The sequence below is a fragment of the Serpula lacrymans genome, assembly GCF_000218685.1.
Source record: "Serpula lacrymans var. lacrymans S7.9 unplaced genomic scaffold SERLAscaffold_2, whole genome shotgun sequence".
Taxonomy (NCBI): Eukaryota; Fungi; Basidiomycota; class Agaricomycetes; order Boletales; family Serpulaceae; genus Serpula; species Serpula lacrymans.
Window position 1 is genome coordinate 1,982,834 of NW_006763291.1, and position 23,796 is coordinate 2,006,629.

The 23,796-nt window shown below is 47.8% G+C and overlaps 10 protein-coding genes across 10 annotated transcripts; 2 read left to right on the top strand and 8 right to left on the bottom strand.

Moving 5' to 3' along the window:
* Nucleotides 1-61: 61 nt before the first annotated feature.
* Nucleotides 62-1,430, bottom strand: SERLADRAFT_457432 (uncharacterized protein; the record flags this gene model as incomplete). Its single annotated transcript, XM_007313725.1, is given in 9 exon segments — nucleotides 62-450; nucleotides 503-556; nucleotides 617-685; nucleotides 742-759; nucleotides 772-813; nucleotides 1,010-1,036; nucleotides 1,097-1,183; nucleotides 1,234-1,396; nucleotides 1,410-1,430. The coding sequence occupies 8 exon segments, from the start codon at nucleotides 1,262-1,264 to the stop codon at nucleotides 272-274; spliced, it is 507 nt and encodes a 168-aa protein (XP_007313787.1).
* A 51-nt stretch (nucleotides 1,431-1,481) lies between these two features.
* SERLADRAFT_365546 (uncharacterized protein) lies at nucleotides 1,482-1,780 on the bottom strand (the record flags this gene model as incomplete). The annotated part of the gene is made up of 2 exons (XM_007313726.1): nucleotides 1,482-1,547; nucleotides 1,661-1,780. The coding sequence occupies 2 exons, from the start codon at nucleotides 1,778-1,780 to the stop codon at nucleotides 1,482-1,484; spliced, it is 186 nt and encodes a 61-aa protein (XP_007313788.1).
* A 117-nt stretch (nucleotides 1,781-1,897) lies between these two features.
* SERLADRAFT_412997 (uncharacterized protein) lies at nucleotides 1,898-3,045 on the bottom strand (the record flags this gene model as incomplete). Its single annotated transcript, XM_007313727.1, has 7 exons — nucleotides 1,898-2,114; nucleotides 2,177-2,287; nucleotides 2,339-2,379; nucleotides 2,444-2,496; nucleotides 2,550-2,629; nucleotides 2,689-2,770; nucleotides 2,958-3,045. 7 exons carry the CDS (start codon nucleotides 3,043-3,045, stop codon nucleotides 1,922-1,924), a joined length of 648 nt encoding a protein of 215 aa, XP_007313789.1.
* An 827-nt stretch (nucleotides 3,046-3,872) lies between these two features.
* SERLADRAFT_457435 (uncharacterized protein) lies at nucleotides 3,873-4,344 on the bottom strand (the record flags this gene model as incomplete). The annotated part of the gene is made up of 1 exon (XM_007313728.1): nucleotides 3,873-4,344. One exon carries the CDS (start codon nucleotides 4,245-4,247, stop codon nucleotides 4,020-4,022), a length of 228 nt encoding a protein of 75 aa, XP_007313790.1.
* A 556-nt stretch (nucleotides 4,345-4,900) lies between these two features.
* Nucleotides 4,901-8,186, bottom strand: SERLADRAFT_457439 (uncharacterized protein; the record flags this gene model as incomplete). Its single annotated transcript, XM_007313729.1, has 9 exons — nucleotides 4,901-5,112; nucleotides 5,172-5,429; nucleotides 5,497-6,515; nucleotides 6,573-6,859; nucleotides 6,920-7,141; nucleotides 7,195-7,275; nucleotides 7,334-7,628; nucleotides 7,683-7,813; nucleotides 7,872-8,186. 7 exons carry the CDS (start codon nucleotides 8,095-8,097, stop codon nucleotides 5,910-5,912), a joined length of 1,848 nt encoding a protein of 615 aa, XP_007313791.1.
* Nucleotides 8,187-8,601: 415 nt separating this feature from the next.
* On the top strand, nucleotides 8,602-10,859 carry SERLADRAFT_433532 (uncharacterized protein; the record flags this gene model as incomplete). Its single annotated transcript, XM_007313730.1, has 4 exons — nucleotides 8,602-8,708; nucleotides 9,622-9,845; nucleotides 9,912-10,168; nucleotides 10,518-10,859. 4 exons carry the CDS (start codon nucleotides 8,602-8,604, stop codon nucleotides 10,857-10,859), a joined length of 930 nt encoding a protein of 309 aa, XP_007313792.1.
* Nucleotides 10,860-11,334: 475 nt separating this feature from the next.
* Nucleotides 11,335-11,745, top strand: SERLADRAFT_378574 (uncharacterized protein; the record flags this gene model as incomplete). Its single annotated transcript, XM_007313731.1, has 2 exons — nucleotides 11,335-11,506; nucleotides 11,572-11,745. 2 exons carry the CDS (start codon nucleotides 11,415-11,417, stop codon nucleotides 11,645-11,647), a joined length of 168 nt encoding a protein of 55 aa, XP_007313793.1.
* A 6,894-nt stretch (nucleotides 11,746-18,639) lies between these two features.
* Nucleotides 18,640-18,982, bottom strand: SERLADRAFT_378580 (uncharacterized protein; the record flags this gene model as incomplete). Its single annotated transcript, XM_007313732.1, has 3 exons — nucleotides 18,640-18,642; nucleotides 18,673-18,790; nucleotides 18,816-18,982. Coding segments are annotated over 3 exons (288 nt in total), but the record flags the coding sequence as incomplete, so codon positions are not given.
* A 729-nt stretch (nucleotides 18,983-19,711) lies between these two features.
* On the bottom strand, nucleotides 19,712-21,740 carry SERLADRAFT_354095 (uncharacterized protein; the record flags this gene model as incomplete). Its single annotated transcript, XM_007313733.1, has 3 exons — nucleotides 19,712-20,930; nucleotides 20,989-21,402; nucleotides 21,477-21,740. The coding sequence occupies 3 exons, from the start codon at nucleotides 21,726-21,728 to the stop codon at nucleotides 20,085-20,087; spliced, it is 1,512 nt and encodes a 503-aa protein (XP_007313795.1).
* A 1,185-nt stretch (nucleotides 21,741-22,925) lies between these two features.
* Nucleotides 22,926-23,501, bottom strand: SERLADRAFT_457460 (uncharacterized protein; the record flags this gene model as incomplete). Its single annotated transcript, XM_007313734.1, is given in 2 exon segments — nucleotides 22,926-23,266; nucleotides 23,280-23,501. The coding sequence occupies 2 exon segments, from the start codon at nucleotides 23,402-23,404 to the stop codon at nucleotides 23,158-23,160; spliced, it is 234 nt and encodes a 77-aa protein (XP_007313796.1).
* Between the last annotated feature and the right edge of the window lie 295 nt (nucleotides 23,502-23,796).

Consider the following 23,796-nt stretch of genomic DNA (forward strand, 5'->3'; position numbering starts at 1 on the left):
CAAGGTGCGTTGTCTCACTCTCAGGGCTCATAACCTCAAAGAGATCTAATATAAACCAAATGCTCAGACTTCGTGGGCGAAGCTCTGAGAATGTATTCGCGTACCTAATATAAACCAAATGCTAGGTACAGAGTAAGTATATCACATAAAATAAGGAAGGTATAAGATCCTCACCTCAGACTTCGTGGGCGAAGCTCTGAGGTGGGGCAATCGTTGCTACGAAGGTTTTTAAACTCGAACGGAAGTATAACTAAGGGGGTAAATTGCCCCATCAAAACGCACGGGCCATCCTACCACTACACTTTCCTAGTATGGTGTCCTGCGCCATACTTTCCCTTCGTACGACGCTTGTCTTTGTCGACTCGCGTTTTCTAACACGATCATCCCGCTTCATTAGCTTCAGCAGCTCTCGCCATACACCCAGCCTTTGCATTGTCTGTTGGGCTTTCACTTGTACAGTACAAGGTTAGTCATTTAAAGGGTAGTGAAGAAGAACACAAACCATTAAGCGCTAAAGCAACTAATATTCCTAAACCTGCCACTACTACGGGATCATCTAATGTCGCGAAGACATGTGAAAATGGTGGATACTTTAAACAACAAAGATAAAACCCACGACGACTCGCCAGCAGGTCAAATAGACCTTCTACGGCTCCGAGCTTAAACAGCGCAGAAACAATGGCATCTAGTTGTAAGTGCTCAGAGACAACGCAACTTGGCGTACATTGGCTTGAATCCTACCATATTTGATAATAACAGATAAGGCTTGTGTGCCTGGTACTTGAGTATCTGGTTTTTCATTCTTGCAAAGTTCTACAATCTTTTTGAGCATCTCCTCACTCAAGACTTCTTCCCTTAGAGATTCTGCGCTTGCAATCAGGTACCACTTAGATAACTACTTAGCGGGAAAACTCACCATGTTTGTAAAGAGGAGGAAGAGATACAACGACACGACAGCGTGTGCGCATATCTTCGTTTGCAATCATATCTGGAAGATAATCGAATTTACCTCTTAGATACGTTGGAGCTTCATCGTCTAAGGGGAAGAGTGTGCCGGTTAGAGATAGCCTTCTGAGTTTGTCCTTGCAAAACTAACCAATTTCACAAAGGATAACAGAGGCACTAAGGTGCATCCTTTTATCTTTCTGTTCAAGCAGCGCCTTTAAGCGATTTTTCCCTCGTCTAAAAACATGATCAGATAGTCCCTTTTTTACAGGGAATCGCAGGACATACCAAAACATGAAAGAAGTGCTAAGCGATCCATAGAGTCTAAACAATCTCCAAAGCTGGATTCTTTCGAATCGGTATAGCGACCGAGAGCGTCCAAGTGTGTGGCAATAGCTTTATATTCAAAAAGATCTTTCTCCCAAACTTTGCCTAATTCTGCCAGCCGGCGATGACTAAGAGGGTCGTTCCAGTACAACGTCGAAGGCCACTCTTGTTGTTGTTTGAAAAACTTAGCTCGAGGTTGATAGTTGCTTTTAAACAGGACTGATGCATGCACCTTCTGCCCTGGAACAATATTTCGACCCCGTCCAAGATGGGGCCTGGAACAACGTGAAAACGATTCATATAAATCACTGGACACGATGATTGTACGACTTTACCTGATGGTAGACTGGTCGCCATCCCAATATAGTAGACGCTGCATTGGAAGAACCTCCAATGGCCACCAACCCCAGGTGAGCGATTCAATTGTCTGTTTCTGCAGATCTTCTAGTTTCCATGTAATGTCAGTAGAGTGTAGGTGAAGACCAGCCACAATGGCCTCGTTTCTCATCCATAGCAGGGGGATATCTCCGGACTGTAGGTCTTTGTTTACTCTATTTCCACCGCCACTATACAGGTGCAGTTAAATATGCGATGAGAAAGGCAGAGGTGACATCACTCACACATCCGAGTGAGTTCCCGCGAACCAGACCTATTTGATGTGGGGCGGTATACTTGTATCGTCAGATTCATCTGCTTTCCCACCATAGACATATTCGGGAAGGAACTTGACGCGACGTTCATCCAATGCTAGTGCTTGTCGAAAATAGCAGATATGGTCGCAAGACCGCGTAGTAAATGGTAGCGTCTTGCCTCTAAAAAACCCAACGGATGAAACGGTATCCCTATGTAATCATGTTGATCAATTGGACACTTATTTTTTCCATTCTTGTTGTCGTTAACGCACCATACTCCTACAAAATTCACACCTACATTCTCTCTTGAAAAAGTGTTTTTGAACGTTTTCGATAGTTCCATGCTTTCTTCATCTTTGTAGTCTGAGTATAACTCATATGCGCTTCGGGCCATCAAGCTCTACTAGTGATTCGGGATATGAAGAGCGACTTACAAAGGGATCTGTTCGTTATTCCCTGGTAGAATGAGTCCCACCTTGCGTCCAACGAAACAATATAAGAGATGAAGCTAACTGAACTACAGAACAAAAGAGACGCACTTGATGAATCATCCCAGCGATAGCTCGAACTTGATATGCACCCCGCGAAAAACCTGTAAAACGAATTAGGGGTGCGTAATAAGGTAATGGACGTGACAACAAGTACCAATGAGATAGATTTTGTCTCCGTGCCTATATTCTTCAGAAAGCCAACGATATGCTGCCATTATGACCTTGTCCAAGTTCCTGCAAGTGAGAGATTAGGCAACAGAAGCAATGAGAACAAAACAAGGATAATATCCTACCAAGCAATAGCCAAATCAACGGTATTGACAACACATTGTTTGAGATACTTGAAAGAGCGCCAGGAGGGCTTAGCATAAGTACCTATGCCACTGTTATAATAAGTCAGCTGGTCTTCAGATTTTACTATATGACTGTAAAATTCAATGATGTTTGTGTTCTAACAGAATGTATGGTAAACCACGAATCATTGATGTGTAGGTAACTCATACCATCTTCCTAAATTTATTTGACGTGCCGTCAATGCAGACAACAACATTCCTTAGTTTACGTCCCTCAGGAGAACGACACCGACATCGGGTTTCTGACGCTGTGGCGGATGGTGGGCTGTAGTTGCTCTCAACCAAGTCTGAATTCATTGTAGAACTGATGAGTCGTTCTGCAAGAGAGAATGGCTCTTTTATGTATAAACGAGGCTGAACAAATGGCGACTCGGAGCGACAATGGCTTTTCGACACTAAATTGGCACCGAGAGGTACGTTAAGTCTACACGCCTAAGTCGCATTCCATGCCGCGCATATACCTAGTGTACGACAGGATAAGCGCCTGACAAAATGTAGGAAAATCCATGCACTGAGCTGACCTTGAAACGATGACTTTCTTGATGCCGTTTTGACTATCAGAATTCAAGGATAGTTTCAGTAGCATGTGAGAGGCCATTTGCGACACATCGATTGAAATGCGCCAAAAGATGATTATTTGATTACGCTCCTTGGGCAGGAACATACCAAAACAAGCTATGACATATTGACAAGGTCCGGCATAACACCCAATCGAGCGTTCTTTGATATTCGCGACGGCCCAGAGCGATCCATTACAATTGCACGTTAATATTTTCATGGGAAAAGCATCGATGTATTGGGATATTCAATAACGTCAACAGGGTCGATTCAGAGTCTGGCAGATTTTTGTCGTGAGCCTTGCGATTCCAAAAAGACAGCCAGGTTTCGAAGTGCAAAATGTAACATGCTTCTGCGTTCTTCCAGTATGCTTTCACCGTGTGTATGCATGCGTATAAGCATGCATGGTGGTGGTTTGGAGTGAACTTGGTTCCAGCGTGTGTGACATCTATACAGGAACATATTTATATGGACAGTCACGCGACAAACACTATGACGCGTCGAGGACATTGGCCGAGTTCCCGGCTCTGTGTCATCCGAGTCTCAGAGTCGTGGGTTTGTCGAGCGTAGAATGAAATCCGAGTCTATATCTTGAGGCTTTTGAGAATCGAAAGACACAATTCTTAGACCTTGCCTTCCCCGTCTTCATCTTTCCATATCATTGTTTTATCCATTCACTCTTGTCGCATTCGAGCCGGTTATATCTCAGCCGGTTATAACTTGAACGAATCCACTGCAACGACGATGTCTCCGAAAATTAGATCATCATCTGCTTTTAATATCTCTAGGCGGTCTACAAGTAGTACGGGGACCCTAATCCCTCCGTCATTGGTGCAATCGCGCCACCTTCCGTCGGAGCAGTTTCTCAAGAAATCCGTGGTTATTACTAGCACTCCATCCAGAGAAGACGATGAATGGCTCAGGGATGCTATACCACTCATATGGGATTCAGCACAAATAAAAGCTGTCTGAGAATGATATGATGCTGATTGTGCTGGATTTCGCAGTGAATGAATGGCAGGAGATGCCAGTGAGGTCGCTGCCACCCAAGTTCTTGAACGGTGGTCTGCAATGTCGTACTCGTACGTGCACTCATGTCTCATTCTATATTATCATACCTCATCTAGCACTGTCTTCTCCCGTTTAGATATGATACCGCTTACCGTCTATTCATGGTATGCCTGTCATTCGCGGAGCATTTCTTCTTGACTCCCAAATAGGTCAGAGCGCACTCGTATAAAGTCGGCGGGCTGGTAAATGCACCTTTATTTTGAGTCTGTCGTTAATTGTATTATGAGTCTTTGTTTCATCTTGGTGGTATACTATGATTATGCATGTATATTAAAATATTGAAGGACATTCGCTTGTAGATGGTCGGAAAAATCCATCTTAGCATATGTCATAGGCCTATATCTTGGAGTTCTTGGAGTGGGCGCAAGGTGTGGTGCTAGTCCTGAATTGAATGAGGTCAGCAGCTGGAGACCAAGGTACAGTCACATGACGAACCGAGGACGTTGGCCGAGCTCCCGGTTCTGCGTCAATTGGTCCCATTGGGTTCGATCGGAGCGCAGACTGAATCCTAGTCCTATATCTTGGAGTGAACTTGTACTTATGGATCCCTATCCTTGCTGTCACTGTTGTCGTCCTTCCATATTCTCGTGGTTTTATCTATCCAGTCTTCAGAGACTCGTGGCATCCAAGCTGGCTATATGTCAGCTTGTGGTAACTTGAATAAACCCACTGCAACGACGAGGTCGCCGAAAATTAGATCATCATCTGCTTTTCATATCTCTAGACGACATACAAGTACGGACACGCCTATCCCTCCGTCGTTGGTGCATTCACACCACCTTTCATCGGAACAGAGCATCTTTCAGCAGAAATCCGTGGTCAGGTCTCCATCTAGAGAAGAGGAAGAATGGCTCAGGGACACTATACCGCTCACATGGGATTCAGCACAAACAAAGGGTGTCCAACGCTGATATGATGCTGATTGTGCTGGATTTCGCAGTGAATGAGTGGCGGGAGATGAGGTCACTGCCACATCTCAAAAAGCCTGAATCAGATTTCAGCCACCCACTGACAAGCTTTTCGTGTAATCTGGACACTACATTGACATACCCGTACGTGCACTTGGATCTCATTCGATATTATCATACCTCATTTAATACTGCGTCTATTTTCGTTTAGACATAGACATCGCCTCATGGTATATCTGTCTTTTGCGGAACATTTCTCTCTCGACTCTGAACCAGGTCGGCTCACTCGAGTTCACTCGTATAGCCATAGTTGGTACATTATGCATATTTGTTTCATGTTAGTGAATATTATACGCGTAGATTCACAACCGCTTACTAGCTATGTATACAGTACAGCGAAAAGAAATAGCGGTCGTCGTCACCTCGGGAATCATTGTTACAGTATTACAGTGAACCCGACCTACTCAGTGGATGCTACATGGCCAGCGAATGACTTGGTAATGAAAGAAATACATATGTGGTCCATGTTCGCATGGACGTCAACGTGTTTAGAGTTTATGAAAGAACTTGCAATTTTCCGAACCTAAGCCTGACCAGTAGTCGACAAGCGACGTGCTGCTGAGATTATCGCAAATCACGGATGGACGCAGATCGAGGGATAATATGCGACATGCCCAGATTAGGCTGGCGTATTGTGACAGAATGACCTCGAGGACGAAGCCGTTGAGCAGTCTCATTCGCGGTGGTTTGAGTCGGCATGGATTCTGCCTTAAGAATAGAGAGGGCGGATTTAACGCGATGTAGACGAGGGATAGTAGTTGATGCACTTTGAAAGGTGCGAGATGTGCTACCTACAACCCCAGCATTCGACGAGAAATCAGATATAGGACTACCGGATTCCGACCGCAGCGCCGAGGTCAAATTTCCGCTGCTTAGCCCCCAGCTCGGATATTCTTCTTCACCAGAGTTTCCGACTTCTTCGCTTTGTTCATCTTCCTTCATCTTCTCGTTCACTCCTTGTTTTCCAGATGCGGTTTCAACGCCATCGCCACGTACCATGATGATGTTCTCGTTGGTGATTTCATCCTCCAGATGTGATTCAGCAGCATTGTCGAGGATGCGTGGGTCGCTCTGTTGGAGATGAGGAAGGTGGTGCAGAACAAACTGACGACATGACTGGAAAGCCTTGGTGGTTGCATCAAGGAAAGGAAAGGATTGAAACACATGAACCTAGTGGCGCAAGAAAGGTAAACACCAATGTTTCAAACGCAACGAATAGTCACTGACAGCGTCCTCATACAGTTCATGTCGAACTTCTACACCAGCCCTAGATGCTTTCTGTGCAAGCAAAATATGCTCGTCCATGAGAACTTCTGCATCTCCCGATTGTATAAGCATCGGGGGCAAGCCATTATAGTCGCCGAAGAGGGGACTGGCGTAGGGATGCGCAACATATTCTCTCAGATTATTCCCCAAATACATCACAACAGGATGAAGGTGTGCACCGGGTCCGGGAGTAGGAACAACATCGAAGGCGCGATTGCTATCCCAGGACTCGCAGCTCAATGTGAGGTCTATGTTTCATACCAATTCATGAAAACTGACATAGCACATAAAATAACGCTTGCACTCACCCACCCAGGGAGAAAATAAGATAGAACCTCCAGGCAATGGATATCCATTATCACGTAGATACAGCACAAGTGCCAGACACAAACCGCCACCCGCACTGTCACCTGCTACGATGACACTTTCTGGAGGTACATGAAGGTCATCAATCAGCCTGAAATATGCAATGACGACATCATGCAGCGGACCAGGGAAACAAGTTTCAGGTGCGAGACGATAATCAATGGCTGCACACATTTTAGTAAAGCTACGGATGGATCAGTGCTAGTCAAGGGCATACCAAAGACGCGGGAGTTGGTGTACTTTGATAAAGGTATCGTAATCAGTCTCTGAGCAGAAGCACTGGAAGAATAATATGCTCCTGTGAAAATAGTCGAGTGATCGAATTTCGTAGCAAACAAGTAAACTACATTACTGACCTCCATGAACATATAAGATGACGCGTGCCTTGCGTTTAGGGCGAGAGTCATCAGGATCTGAACTTCCTTCTCTTGGCCTGCGAGCTGTCTCATACTCTGCTTGCAAGGATTGCCAAAGTTTCTTTCCGACTACCCATTCACCAGAAAGCTTCCTATCACCGGTTTCCTTTGAATCGAGCTCGAGAAGAAGGCCTCGTAAATTTCGTCGTCGCACGCAGAATGTGACTGGCGTAACTAGGGCGTCGGATGGAAGAGGAACGAGCCCGGTGAGGCCTAAGAATATGCGCACTGTAGCCTGTATAAAAATGATTGTAAATAAATCTGGTAGCTGTAATTAACAGAGGCTCACGATATCAGCTAGAGCAGCATGCTGTGCAACATCGCGCATGACGCTACTGATGATAGTCATCTCTATCCCCCACGACTTTCTTCGTGGGCCCCACAAATGATGTGAGAGGATGTCACGAGCGATAGTCGTTGCTGTAGTGCGTTAGCTGTTAGTGATCTGTAAGTAGAAACAAGTGATACCCCCGCTTACCTTTGTAGACCACAAACGCAGGGTATTTCCACGCATCCCAAACCCTCATAGCAGGATTATCTAGTATTTTCAATGTGGTATCGATTCGAGCAGAGGCAGGTAATACTCCAGGAGTGTCATAGTCACGAAGTACTACGGTGTTTGGGGATCTGCTCTGAGCGACGATAGGCGGGCTTGGGTCGACTGTAAGACCACGCTGGAAGGGCCACAAAGGTCCCCAGAACATGACTTGGTTCACGATTTTGTTGATTGATGATACGCTACGAGCTCGCGAAATTTGGCAGGTAAAGTCGTCGCGATCGAGAACATAGAGTCGGAGAAGGTTAGGGGGCAGACCCCTGATTTATATCTTGGACATAACCACTTATGACGTCAGTGAAGACGTGTCCCTTCGGAATCTGGCGGATTTTGTTACAAGCCTAGCTATAGAGCTACGGAGAAGATGCAATAATTACAGAAACAAGGTAAGTTCAATGTCATCCGTTGCCATGTATACATAGAAGCCTGGTATCAAGAAGCATTGATTAATAAGTTATTGGCTTTGAAGGAACCTTACCTGTGACAGTCACGCTATAAATGTCACGAGCTGATATCCCGTCAAACATGAAAACATGAATCGAGCATCGAAATGGATCATGATGTATAGCAGCCCGAATAGTTCCACCTCCTTTTTGCTAGGAATCGTGTGCAACCAGGACTTGTGTGGTGTAGAACACTTTGATCTGGTTCAATGTCAGCTCGGTGGCAAGCATGCCATATGTTACTTCACCTAGTTGACATCGATCTACGTGCCCGTCTCGATGCCAACTCTTCAGAGTCGAAGTTCTGCAAAGCACCGTAAGTCAATATACATATATGCACCTCGTACATGGTAATCAACATACATTTTCTGATCAGCACTACGTCAGGGGTTCCACCTTCCACCTTCTAAACAGAGGTCTCCAATCTCAGGCCACTCTGTGGTATTTGCGGTGCTCATTCCGTTGTGGTAATACGATTTGTCCTTTGGACGGCATGATTTCCACCCTATCCAAAGGAGTCGAAGGATATTAATTCATAGGGTTGGAAAGAGTTCTCTACCTGCGTTCATTGTTGGAGGGACGTTGGGGTCAATATTGAGCATGCACTCGACACGCGACTAAACAAGGTGCAGGAATAGGCAGGGATGAAATATCCCCGCTACTTGTGCATGTGGAATGAACTCGACCTGGTGCCATTTTAGGTGTTGACATCTTGATAGTGGATTCGGGTGTGTCTCGTTGATTTTAAAATTGTCCATGACCTAGCCATATAATGTCTTTCTTTTCTGAATCTGCAAATCTCATGTCTGTTGTACAGACCTCATAAACCTCAGTATGGGAAGCAAAATCCAGTTTTTATGTTTACATCCCAAAACGTCTGGATCAAGTCCAATCTAGGTGCTGTCCTTCTATAGTGTCTCGATATCTGACCCGGGCACTCGAACGCGACTCTAGTTGATATTGTATCATGGTACTTCTTCGCTCGAATTCTCTTATAAAAAGTAATAAGTCTTCGTGTTGATCCATAGCACGTCGACATCCATACCACCAACTGTTATACGAGAAATACAAAAATGTCAAATATCCGCCAGCTAGTCCTTGTGATGCAAAGGGGGGGGGGGGAAAGGGTCTTGGTTTTGCGTCCAAAAACATACAAGGTGTGTGGCACAAGGAGTTTTGAATGCAACATTTATGCAATATATACTTTTGGTTTGAATAGGATGCAGTAGAAGTTTCTCGAAGGCACTTCCCAACATCCCAAGTTCTCTGGTTGTGTTTCAAACCAAGGATTTGAATGTATGCGGTGGCTTGCTCGCAGATCTAGATCCACAGTTGTGGTCTTTGGTCACGGCTTTGATATCGGTGGTGTTCGTCAGACGTGCTGGTGTGATCCGTGCTAATACCCCCTCTACATATTTTACCAATGCTCCAGCCTATGATGAGACATGCATGGGTATGTGATGTTGAGATGTCCTTGCTTTCTAAGTTGCTCCACCTTCTCATCTAATTTTCATGCCAGGCGACATGTCGAGGGGCTTGAAGGATTTGCGCGTCGGCAAGCCAGTGATCTATTTGAATTCCCCTACCAATATTGATATATTGGTGGCGATGTCGCTCGTCCCCGAATGGCAATTTTCTGCAATATATCCTGTCATTCCTATCAAGAACTCTTCTCTTGGAGAACACATTGAATGGAATGTCCGCACCCACAGCCACGATGGGACTCTGACAGACAAATACGGGATTGAACGTGGCTTATTTATTCTGGGAGGCACAGTAAGTCGATGTGTTTCAAGGTACATCTTGTAAATGGCCTTAACGCTTCTTGTCCTTCAATCAGCACAGATTCAAACCTCCCATCATCTCCACCCAGGTCTCCAATCCTGGGAGAGCTGGCACCTGAACACTTCAACCCGGGTTCACCTGATCTTTGTGACAGTAATTCCGTCGTCCTTGCTGTCAAGGATATAACTCTTTATCTGGACAAAACTAAGACTTGGGGCCCTTGGGTTACACACTGAAGCAAGGACTTCGTTCATCACATAGGTCTCACCTCACCCTCTATCAAAATAGCTCTAATCCAAAAACGTTATCGGATAGTTATTGGCTTCCTGATTTCTTGAAGCACAATCATGTGGCCTTGAGGTTTGTCCCTCAAGCAGCGTATGAGAACGCCGCACCGCTTGTGATTAAGCCTGAGCCTGACATCGTGACACGGATTTTTATGTTATTCAAAGGCGTAATGCAAGAGAGTCTTGGAGACTGGCGTCAAGCGACAATCAAGGCACTAGAAGACGTGAGCCACTGGAGGGACGTTGTTGGGGTTGACCTTGACCTTGCGCTTGATACTGTAACAACTGTTCAGGGTGCTGGAATGGGGAGGGATGGAAGTGCTGGAACAATGATCACGAGTGTTATCTTGATGCTACTTCAGGTGGTAATGGTGGATTTGACCACGTTTTATTGATTGCAAACGCTGTGAAATAGCTTTGTAATACCCTGTTGTGAATGCTGTATTTTCAAGACCTGTAGACGCATGCGCGATTCAAATGACGGTTGCAAAACCTTTCAGTGAAATCTGATCTTTGCAAGATATATAACATTGAATAGAAGGTGACTGAGACTAATAAATCAGATGTCAATCGAGGCAGACATGATCACGATGTTGATTACTCCTAGACCTGCTCAATGTATCATGCGACACATGCCTGCCCTATTGAGGCCCGTCGTGTCACCCGACTGTACTTGCAATGCAGCACAACAACAGGGCATGTGAAATACACTGTCACCATGGGACCAGCTACTATTCCAGTCGGGGTCACCTAGTACCCTGGTCCCAGTTACAATTTCAATTTCGGCGGTGTGCAAGGTAACAATGCCGCGGCGCAAGGGGAAAAACCTGGATATCGATACGTAGTGTCCAGCGATTACACTGTCCGCGCGGGTTTTCTCTGATCTCACCCGTCGTATTTTTTCCATCGGTATCCCTGATGGCCTTGAAGAATCCTTCTTGACGATTGGTATGTTCTCTGGTGAAAGTATTTACTATAACCTTTTCCGAACACGCTGTAAGGCGATAGCGTTAGACTATAGAACCCAAGCATATGCCAAGTACTGGATGTGTCAATGTTAGTCTCAATACGACAAATACGTGCTACAGTTGATTTAAGATTACATACCTGCCAGTGGGTGGTTGTTGCCAAAGCGAGATCCGTCTACAAACAGACCATGAATCCCAGTCTTCGTCATCGATAGTACACTGAAAAGACTGATCTACGATACATGTCTGCAATGTATTCTGATGACTAACGTTGCAATAAAACATGAAAATGGTCGCATGAATGATTGACGCTGAGCGCTGAGGCCGGAGCACGATAAAGCGAATAGAGGGCACGTGGGAAAAAGAGGCTGAGGTTCGGTTTTGGTTCTGTTGCGCGTTTCTTCAAAGCACGAGCCTTTTGCAACGTCCACCCACCACGATCCCGCTCCTTCCTTTGGTTTGTCTCCGCAGGCATGGCCACCTCTTCGGATGGCCTGTCAATGCCTAGCATGCCTGATTTCTCTGCACACACCTTTTCTTCTGCTGCTGAAATGAAGTTCCATCTACAGTCTCTCCTTGACAGCAAGGAAAAACAGATCCAACAAATAGGAATCCTCGGTCAGCGTCTTTTGACCCAGCAAGCCGAACTCGACGAGCGTGTAAGGCAGCTGCAGGAGATAGAGGGCGATAAAAGCGAAGATGAAGACATGGACACAGAAGCACGAGAACGATATCGCGACCTTGCCGAGGTTATCAGCACATGGGACACAGAGAATGCTCAGCTTTCAAGTACTCTGGGATCAAAGGTAAGCTCTATTTCTCTCTCATCTAGTCGCGTCTCGCTGGCGTTGCCCTTTGTTGCACGAGCAACCAAGGTTCAGACCAGGGCGATACAGGGAAAATGAGTCTATAGACAGTTTTAGCTTGCTGCTTTTTCGCGGGTTCGATTGCCAAGACGTGACAGAACGTCGCATAACTCAGATCCTCCGAGCCCTTGCTCCTCTACTCGATGCTGACGTTTTCCCTTTAAGCGCCCGAACGGCAAACAAGCATCCCCATCTATGCCACTTCAAGATCTTCAACGTGAAGAACCTGAACGTTCGAAGGTTTCAGCATCATCCGCCGCTCAATCCAGGCGCGCAAAGAACGCTGCTCATAGAGCTGATGATGTCGGTAAGTGCGGAGTCGCTTTTCGGCTTTTTGCAGGTGCTTATATGCGCTGTAGAATTTGCGTTTGAGATTGGAAGTGGCCTACTTACCGAGGTCAGGCGTTTGCAAAGTCTCCTTGGGGAGCGCGACAAGGCTATTCAAGATATGAAAGAAGAAAAAGATGATTTTGAAAAGACAGTCGAGAGTCTCCGAACTGCCCTGAGGTCCCAGGAACAGAGTTCAGGTCAGACAAAGAAGCCATTTTTGTTATTGTAATAGTTTTCTGACTTTTATCTCCAGATAAATATAAGGAGGAGAATTGGAATTTGGAGGTGACACTTCAGGAGCTCCGTACCCAACTTTCAGAATCGCAATCCACAACAATACGTCTCGAGGGCGAACATAAGCGCCTTACTAAACTACTCAACGGGGCTCGGGAGACAACCGACCAGCACAAGAATGAGACCGAGCGCTTGAAGAACGTGTATGACGATCTGAAAGCGAAACACGAAACAGATATTGCACAGGCTCGTAAACATGCCGCAGGTCTGCAGCGTGACAAGTCGGATCTGCAGTCCACGCTTGATTCCATGAAAGCTGAAGTCGCAAAAGCCAATAGACGGCTGCCGCGATTCGGTTCTCCACTCACACCCAATGGCCAAGATGCCAAAGATTTCTTGACACCAGCAGACCAATATGATGACGACGTCTTTACGACCGGTGGCGCATCCACAAACAATCGCAGGAAGCTAGATTCCTCTGCCGTTTTCCCCGTCGGTGAATTTGGTGAATTTGGCGAGTTGTCACCAGACCCATCGCCGTCAAGAACATTTCTGGTGTCCAACCATCCGAGTAACGAAATCGAGGCTCTTCAACAACGCCTTGCACACGCACAAAGACAGATCAATACACTGAAAGGGACCCTCAATAGAGAAAAAGAGCTTCGAATAGAGTACAAGCGCAAATTGGACTCGTCACCTGGCAGTACACCGTACGAAGAAGACCCACCTGAAGACGATTGGGCAGAAGAGGATGGTGATGCCGACGCCGAGGGAGAAAACAAGACTGGTCGTCGCCTCACTCCGTTCCGTTCCCGTGGTGGCAGGACTAGAGGTGGAAGGGGCAGAGGACGAGGTGGACTTACTCTCGCTCAAAGATTGGGAATGGCTGCCAGTAGCCCGTCTTCAGAGTACAACTTCGACGAGTTCAACGATAATACAGCCTCACCACCACCACCTGTTCCTGCTATTCCCGATAAATTCCATGATGCAGGAGATGTTGATTCAGACGATGATGTTATCGAGGAAGAAGAAGAGCCTGAGCCCGAGCCTCGCTCACCATCTCCTGTGGGCCCATCGTCCAATCGTACCAGCATAGATGGTATGGATCCTATGTTTGCCAACGTGCTTCGCCGATCGGCATCCTTCAATTCCATACCCAACAACTCAAGTCCCCTCCGCCAGTCAGTCGTCGCAAGACCTGCCCGTGGTGGTGCATCCCTGCGTCGTTCTCGGGGAGGTGCTGCATATCAGGAGGTGCGCCCACCGTCTTTGGTTGGCCAACCTGAAGCTTTGGCGGCCGAACTTGGGCTGGGAGGATTTGAAACTTCCATTGCAGAAGATGACCTACACATGGAGATCGCTAGGGAGACTGCCGAGTTTTCGTGTCAGACTGACTTTGAGGATGTGGAGTTGGTCGTGCCTACCATCTATGCGCCTGTTGAGCCTACTACGGTACTTCCACCGACTCTCGTTACATGTGAGGTGGCAGTGCAGGTTGAGCCTGAGCCTGAGCCTGCACCAGTTATTGCTGCTGAACAGGTCCCAGCCCCAGAGCCTCAGTCTACTCCAAGTATCACTACTGTCGAAATATCCTGCCAGACAGACGAGCAGCCTGTTATTGCACATTCAGAGATTGCGGTTCAATATGACTATTACGAGCCGTCTCCCGTCCTCGTGTCGACGAGCATGAACACGGAGCCCGAGGAAATACCCATTGCCCCACTCGTCCCAGTGATGGCCCAGGCTGAGGTCCAGACGGTTTCAGTATCTACCGCCAATATTGATGTCCAGACTTCACCCGCTCCTGTTATACTGCCGGTAGAGAGAGTGCACATGAATACCCAGACGCCGTTGGCGAAGACGGTGGAGATCGAGACGCAAACGCCTACCCCTAGTTCTGTCCATCAAGAGGTGCAAGCCCAAGGAACGCGAGTATTTGCGGGGCCTACCGAGAGGGATACCTCAAGACGGACGACAATTACGCAGTACGATTATTCTCGCACATCACTGGGCAATACAAGTGGCGATTCGACGCTGAGAAACGTTCCTGCTCGATTGTTCTTGGCTGAGCGGGATGAGGATGAAGACGATGTGGACGATGGGGCTACGGAGACTGGTATGGAGACCGAGACAGATACTGACGATTACGAAGATGCACGTCAGAGCATTGGAATGACAACGCCCTCCGAATCACGAGAGGATTTCCATTCGGTGCTGACCATGACCGACAATGACTTTTCAGAAAGTGACGATGATGATGACGAGAGCATCAAGGCTTCGAGGATGCCTAGTCGAGCGGGCATGTCGTCGACGGATTCGCTTAACGAGGAGGAGGAGGAGACGCAGTATCGTATTCCCTCGGTAACATATGAGTCGAAGGGGGTGTCGGCAGAACTTATCGAGGTACCTGAGCCTATAAAGGACGTTGAACCGGTGGAAATCAAACCAGCCGAGGTAGAAGTCGTCAAACCAGAACTCAGGGAAATTTCAGTTCAGACAGATGAATGGGCTCCCCCTCCTGTTGTGCCAGTGCAGGTTGTCGTGCCTGTTCCCCCAGTGTCAGTGGCCTCAATTCCACCACCACCACCTGTGGCACCGACTCCTGTGGTACCTGCACCAGCTACGACGACCGCACCATCATCTGCAGCTGTCCCTACAGCCTTTGGCTTATATCGAGTTGGATCGACAGGCCAGCAGTTCCAATTCGTTACACCTCCATCGCCCAAACCATCGGCTGTCTCTAGCGCAATTCCTGCTGTCGTTCCAGCCCCCACCGGCTCTATCAGGGATTCTGGTGCCACATTTGGCATTGTTCGTCCCCGTACATCGCAGTCTGATAGACGTCAGTCCATCGAATCTGCCATTACTTCTGCCGTAGACGATGGGGTCCGCTCTCGGGTGCCCTCATCGGTCCCTTCTATAGTGGACAAGTCCAGACCTCCTATGATGGTTCTACCACCACCTCCACGACAGCCCCCACCAAACAGTATGCCACCGCCCGCATTTATACCAGAGAGGAGGGTTCCCACTTCGTCGTCGGCTTCGCATGACGTTCCACCTCCCCGTCCTTCTTCCCCTCCGCCCGCAGAGCTCATTCAACGTGCTACTACTCCTACATTTGGTTCTATGCTGTCGGTTCATGCAAGAGGATCTTACGGCCCTCGACAGCATGGCTCGAGTATGCCACCTTCGCAGTCAAGTCTTCGCCAGCCGCCTTCGACAAGAAGTTTCAGGTCAGCTGCGAATGCAGCTGCCTACGCGACTCAGGCTGTGGTACCATCTAATCTGACCTCGTGGAGTGTTAGGGAGAAGGAACGGAGGGAGTTGTCGAGCACTTCACTCACCTCGGATCGCAGTGCACTATCCCCTAGGTCCTCCATGTCGTCTGATCACAATGTGTTCGTGAACCACTCTCATCAACATCCCAGTGCTCCTGCTACTCCTGAAAAGAGTGCTGATCAGACCATGCGGGCTGGTGACGGTGGATCCACCGACCCTACCGTTATACACGCCATCACTCAGACTATGATTGGAGAATTTTTGTACAAGTATACCCGACGCGCCCTTGGTAAAGGTTATGGGGAAAGACGCCACAAGCGATTCTTCTGGGTCCATCCATATACGAAGACACTTTACTGGAGCTCATTGGATCCTGGGTCATCCAATGTTTCTGAATCCAGCGCCAAGAGTGGTAAGTCTGCTGCAGCATTATCATTTTCAAAAGAATCGTTGAATTTTGTTTGTAGCATATATCGAAGGAGTCCGTTCGGTGCTTGACCCTAACCCCATGCCCCCTGGCTTATACCAGTACAGTGTAGTTGTCTCTACACCGCAGCGAGAGATGAAGATTACCGCCCCGACCAAAGAGAGGCATGATATATGGCTTAATGTCCGCTGCGTTTTTGACAGTTGCTGACAATCATTTTACTAATTGGTCCTTTTTTCTTTTGTTAGGCTTTGAAATACCTCCTAGCCCGACCTAATTCAGCTTTAGTTGGTACCCCTGCTAACGACTTAAATCCGGCTCCCTCTATGAGTCCAATGTCTCAGAGTGCAGAGCTCACGGACGATGATCACCGACAGCTTGTTGATTCCAGCCCGCAAAGTCAAAGGAGCGGCCGAACTGGACGGAATGGAGGTGCATTCAGTACTACGCCTCGTGGCCAAAGAAGTCGGTCTCAATTGTCAGTTGGAGGTTCCGTCGGTAAGCGTTCTGGTACTCCGGCAGCTGAATATCTACGATGGGCTGGACCCGAAAGCCCTTACAGTCCTACAAAATCGTTTGAACAAATTATGGGTCAGGGTCACGACGAAGAAGATCTAGACTTCGAGCTGCATGGTGAATCGATGGATGACGACGGATTCGAGGGCCTGGAGAATGTACGAGCTTGTTGCGATGGACGTCATACTGTCGGACGTTCTGGAAAACATCATCACCACCACCATCATGTACACAACGGAGAGCATCATCTTGATGTTCATCCCGCTGAAACCGCGCGACCTGCTTCTCCAGCTTGGTCTTTCCGTTCTCGCACCGGCAGTGCACACTCTCATGAAGGAGGTACAGGTGGAGGGTTATTCTCCTGGGGACGTGCAGATGGGAAGCTCCGGTTTGGTTCTCGTAGATCTAATAAAACAGTGTCCAGTACAGTTACTGGAGCACATGATCCATAGTCTGATTCAGATGTATTACATTTTTTTCTATCTTTCTCGCTTGCTATTCTATCGCTACTCTTGGTACATCGTCTCTCCACAGACTACGCTCCTTTTTTCTAATTATCGTCGTTTCATGAAAGTACTTTCCTTTATTTTGTCTCGTTCTGTGTAACCATATTTTCTATGAGCGCAGTATATGAATATCATCATTCCTTTTCTTACTCGAGTAAACGATCCACTCCCTACGAACTTAGTAAAAATAGAATTCGATTTCCATTGGGCAAACATGATCATGATGTGCAAGTTCGAGTTCCACATGGACTACATAGGCCCGTGGATCTTCGCGAAGCCAAGGGACGTACATTCAAGTTTTAAATATGCGGTCCACAAGCCCAAATTAACACTTGACATTGAACGAAGGACATATACATTCACCCTGAGAGGCGTAGCCCAAGACACTAAAAGAGATTATCTGATCCCAGATATCGGCTCTCCCTTCCCTCGTTTCTGTTTGGGTACCGGAATCCTATTCATAGCCTGTGGTAGCGGGTTTCAAGAACTTGGAGCATGTTCATGTTCATTCCCCCTTCGAAGCCGAACAACACCTGAGAACCAAAGACGCCATAATTTTAAAAATAAAAAACATACTTGATTTATCTTTATCGCCAAGCCGGACCACCATTTCTTCCTAATAGTTCTGTCTCTCCGGTTACTGCTTTTTTTGCCCTCATGACAATGACGCTCCCGGACCGGGGCTGAACGGGTTGAGTATGATCGACAGGATCTTGGTGCGGGCATGTTGTGGAGAGGAGTTTCGATAGAAGGAGCACTTTGATGCATCCATATGCCCATATGAATTGAATCGGACATGCGGACAGCCAGCCTGAGGTTCAGGTTCTTGCATTACAACTTCACAGCCCCTTGTCTGTCGTCGTCTATCTCGCTCAATCGGCCAATAAATCCATGGAGACCCTTGGCATACGGATAATACTGTACTGCCTTTTTCATAATTGAAACTGCACAGTTCTGGGAAAATAGGACGCGACATCGACGGAAGGTGTGTACAGGAAGTTGCCGAAAACTGACGGTGACGGGTGTGGTTATCCCGGAGCTAGTGCTACCTACTGCCTTGAGGTGTCGACGAGCTGGAGCACCAGACCCACGTAGGAGCGGTTTTCATCTTTCGGTTGATGCGAGGAGAATACGAGACAATGCCCTGGGTACACAGGAAAGAAGTGACCCAGTACAGTATCGCCTTTCTGCTTCTCTTGCCTGTTCGAGGGGGGGAAAAGAAGACAAGGGGGGGAGGGGGTCTCGATGAAATGGAAGGGCTGTTCGGGTGTAGATCCTTACCATGACGGTCATATCAATGAATATCGGCACTCCGAAGCAGCCTCGAGTTGATGGTGAGCTGGATTCCTGGGGCCTCGTGGGGGGACCTGGAAGAAATGCGAGGTAAGTTTTCTAAAAGCATGAAGACCAGAAGCGCACTCCCATCATGATTATCAAGTTGATTCAAAAATTGCAAGTTTGTAACGGCGAAACTCACCGGTCAATAAAAATAAAAAATAAAAAATCTGTTATGGTCCCCTGATGCCATTGCCATCCCCTAAACTGCGATAGCTATTTGAGACTTTATGGTTTCTTTCTTTTCTTTTCTTTTTTTGCAAGGCTTGTTGATTTGAATTGCTATGATTCGGAGTCCCGCCGGTAGTATATCGGGAAAGATAGTGATAGCTGATAGCTTTTTTGTGCCAGGGGGTGTTTTGCACTCACCAACTGGTCATGATTGCCATCAGGGGTGGTAACCGCTGACTGCACCCCGGCATATAGGCGTATCTTGCAAGATAGCGAGTTGTGCTTGAATTGCTCCCATTGATAGGAGGATAGGAGGAACGAATGGCTCCCCCATATGCCCTGCAACATCTGAGCGCCGTACCTCTTTGCAGCGAGTTATTAAAACACATGGGTGAGTATGTTCCTAGCTAAGGTTATAAGGTCAGTATCTAGGGTACGCGACCCGATGCCCGGTACTCATTAGATCATAGATCTTAGTTTCGGCGGGGTAAAATTTTCTTTAGATATAGGCACTCACGGTTTCTCTAAAACAAATATACTCACTATTCGTCAATGAATGTCCTATTCCAGCCTATTCCACACAAAATAAAATGGTTTCATCCCAGTTCAAGGGTCAAGATAACCAAGCGAATCGATTATTTTAATCTGATCATCCAATCTACAATCAGAGATTAATCGTACACGACCAAGTCTTCCGTTTCTTTCTATCTTTGAATAATAATAAAAAAACCCCTTCGACTTCGGGCCTCGAGGTCTGAAGGAGTGCCATGCGTCCGAGAAGTGTCATATGCCTGCACATTATAGTTACGAATAGGAGATCAATAAACCCATCGTGCCACTGTCAGATTGCTTGAGTCCATTAGATGAGATTAGGAGAGGGAAATTGCATGAAAAACGGGCCCAAGATGGAATGAGGGATAATATAACGCGGTTAATAAAATTAAAAGGAAAAAGTCCCTCCAAAAAAAGTCCAAAATATCCAAGAAGTTCATGATCGCTCGGTTTCCTCCTTTGCGGCCAACCGTCGTCTTCGCCATAACGGTACAAAATCCACATTGCGAAGAAAAAGTACCGCAATGGCATAAATGACGCCAAAAGCAACCGCCGGGGCTGTGCCAACATGATAACCCTTCACAAGCGCATTGAGAATCTGATCACTATACTGAGGATACTGAGCATGATTATCGGCAAGTCCTAGGCCCTGGTTGACGAGCGAATCGGGGAGCTTTCCGCGCAACTGGTTCGTGAAGCTCGTCTCAAATATAGCGGTGAGGAGAGCGGTGGCGAACGTGCCTCCGAGGGTGCGGAGGAAGGAGAGGAAGCCGCTTATGCCCGCTACCTGATTGGGTTTGACTGACATGGGTCCCACTACGAGGGAGGGCTGGTAGAGTATACCAGATCCGAACCCTGTGATGACGGAAAATCCGATAACTGTTGCGGCTGGAGTAGAGCGGCCGACCAGAAACATCAGACCACTTCCAAGAGCGTAAAGAGCACCACCAACGACTCCCACGAGCCGAACCTGTCCAGTCTGAGAAAGAATGTTGGCGCCTACGACCGATGCAAAACCAAGGGATAGGATAAGTCCAAACATTTGGAGACCAGACAGAACCAGGCCGGAGTCTTTAATATCTATAAAGTAGCGAGGGAGAAAGAAGACGGAGCCGAAGTAACCTGCTCCAGTGAGAAAGTTGATGAGACAGGTGATGGGAATGTTGGGGATGCTGAATAGGCGGATGTCAACGACGGGTTGCTCTGCCACTCGTAGCTCATAATAGACAAAGACGGGAATGAGGAGTCCCCCGACGACGAACAATGTGATAATGGGCGCGGACTGGCGGGGGAAGATTTGTGTCAATGAATTATGCCGACGATCAATACGGATCACGGACCTTCCAGGGAAACATCTTGTTTCCCATCTCTATAGCAATGCATATCATGCTCGAGATCGCAACAGAGAGGACACAGCCTATATAATCGACCTCTTTGAGCTGCGCGAGGAGACCTATGCTCTGCTTACGATGGGGAACAGGATAACGAAGGCTCGCTGTCCCGATAGCCAACGTAAGGCCTATGAGCATGAGAGTGATCCAGAAAATCCATCTCCAGTCAGCGTCAACAGAGAGTACGGCACCGAGCACGGGGCCAATAGCCAAACCAATGGCTGAAGCAAGATTGAAAAAACCGAGCCAGAGACCGCGTGTGTCCGGTGTAGTGAGGTCCAATATGACAATAACGCCGACGGACTGCCTACCAGCAGCACCGATTCCTTGTAGAAGCCGTGCCCCGATTAGGGAGTTCATGGACTGTTTGATAATGGTCACGTGGGTCAGAACCCGTCTCACGCGTTTCGAGCTCTGAAGAGAAGCAATTCACGTACATTGGCGAGTCCACACCAGAGCGTCCCTGCCCCAAATATAAACATCGTGGCGTTAAATACTTTTGCACGGCCGAAAATATCACTGAATTTGCCGAGCAATGTCTGTGTGACGGTGAAGCCGAGGAGGTAGGAGGTGGCAATCCAGTTCTGGTTTGCGAGGTCATTGAAGTCTGCGCCAATGATGTGCATGGCGGTCGTTGCGGTCGTTTCGTTGAAGTAGGCGGTGAAGTTGCCTATCCAGAGACTGAGCATGATGAGGTAGAAGTGGGGGCGCGTGACATGGACTGCAGGCTGTTGAGGGAGCGAGGAAGGCAGGGCGGGCTCAGGGGGGGACGAAGGGAAGGGAGAGTTTGGGGGTGATATGATTGGCATCTTGTCGTTCTCCTCAGCATAAGCATCTCTATTGTAAAAGCCGGACGCGCACTGTGATAGCGTCTGGGCAGGAGATGAACTCATGAGGGACGAGAGCGGGGAGGCATGTGTGAAAATGAAGAGTATTAGTAGGGGGAGGAAGGATCAGGATTTGTTTCCCGCGAAAGCATGCGAGAAAGCAGGGTTGCTGAGTCGAGCTGAAAGTGATTTTGGAAGCGGAGGAGACGGTGGAACATCGGCAGAGAGCGAGGGATGAGATAGAAAGAACGCGATCAGGATTATCACATCGAACAGACATAAACGGATCCGCGGAGGAGCGAGAGATGGAAACATGACATTTATCAAGAATCACGAATAACAAAGCGGGCACGACAAAGGATCTGTTCAGTTCTTGTTCTCGAAGCAAGCAACCGATTAGCCTCCTCAGTTAACGTTCGCCAGTCCGCGGATATCACACCTCCTGTCCTTGCTGTGGGTGGTGACAAGACGGGCTCCTTTCGGAGATACTTTCCTGTCTCGCTGCACTCCAGCCTCACGACACTCACATAAACGGCCAAATATCCCCCAGATCGCATCCTCGATGCCCACCATGGTGCGCAGATGTGCCATTGCAAGCAAGTCCAGAGCCAAATGAGAGACTGTCTGCAAAACTCACACCGGTCTCTTACGGTCACAGTGTTCCCACGCCGAGATGCCGGCCGCGGCAGGGCAGAGTGCGCCTCATCTCCTCGCGATCGTGTTCGCTATCTGCGATCTGTCCTCCAAAATGCTATATGCCGGTCATTACGTCAACAGCATGTCTCAGCTGTCACTGGCTCCACTCGCAACTCCATCAGATAATTCTTTCTCTTTTCTGCTTTTTGTCATCTTTATCCTTGCAAGATGTGCAAGGACAACGCATGTCCCCTTCCCATATCCATCCCACTCGTGGCCGCCGCGCCTCACACCCTGATCCAATCCTGTCCATGTTACCCCCTCTATGAATGTGCACCTAGACTCTTCTCGTAAAAGGCACATATTCTCACCTGTCTTCCATTTCAAGACCCTCTCTTACATCTTGTATCACCGCCAGCACAACTCTTTGACTTCGATTGTACTCATTTTCATTATAACCGTTACTACAACTCCCTTGGCTCTCACCATAAAGCTCTTGCATGCTCTTCATTCGCCATATATCCATACCAATATCCCGTTGCCTCAATCATCTTACACGCTTCTCTGGTTGGCCCCATAAACTCTACCCCCGTGGCCATATCCATTTATTTTTATTATCGTCCTTTCTCAGCAACACAGGTGTGCGTGCAGCACATCATATTAATAGGCTTGCCCGTTTGCCGATCTCTGACAGCTTCTTCCCGCGGACGTCCAACCTGCGCCTCAGTCTATCGCTGATCACTTTCTCAAATCTAGATGCGACTCTCCCCGAGAAACACATAGACGTCCTTGACGACACCACTCCCCGTCATCTCCCACCTTAAAGCTTGTTCCATGCACTCTTCATCCGCAGTGGCGCACTCCCATGCCACTACCCGACTGGTAGGGCCCTGAATTGACATGGCAAAGCCTCGTACTTTTAACGTGTTTGGGAACTAAGCTTAGTCCTTATTACACCACGTCCTGTCATTTCGCTCTAAATCGTGATTCTCCCCGGTTGCCTTGTCATCACTGTCGCAATTAGATTATGATACAGTTCCCGCTATGCCACTGTGTAGGTATGTGTGCCAGTGGGACGCACTTGGCGTCATCTTACCTTTTCCCATGTTTCAGCCCCGCGCCCTGACAAAGTGCGAGCGAGCGTCAGAGTCCCGATGAACCAATGAGCGGCAAAGTATTGCTCCCCGTTGTATTGCATTGGCATTGCCAACCATCATCATCAACGCATCACCCCGTCCCCATTTCCGCGAAGATGGCGTGGGTTTGTCTGGGGGAGCACTGCACGGTATATGTA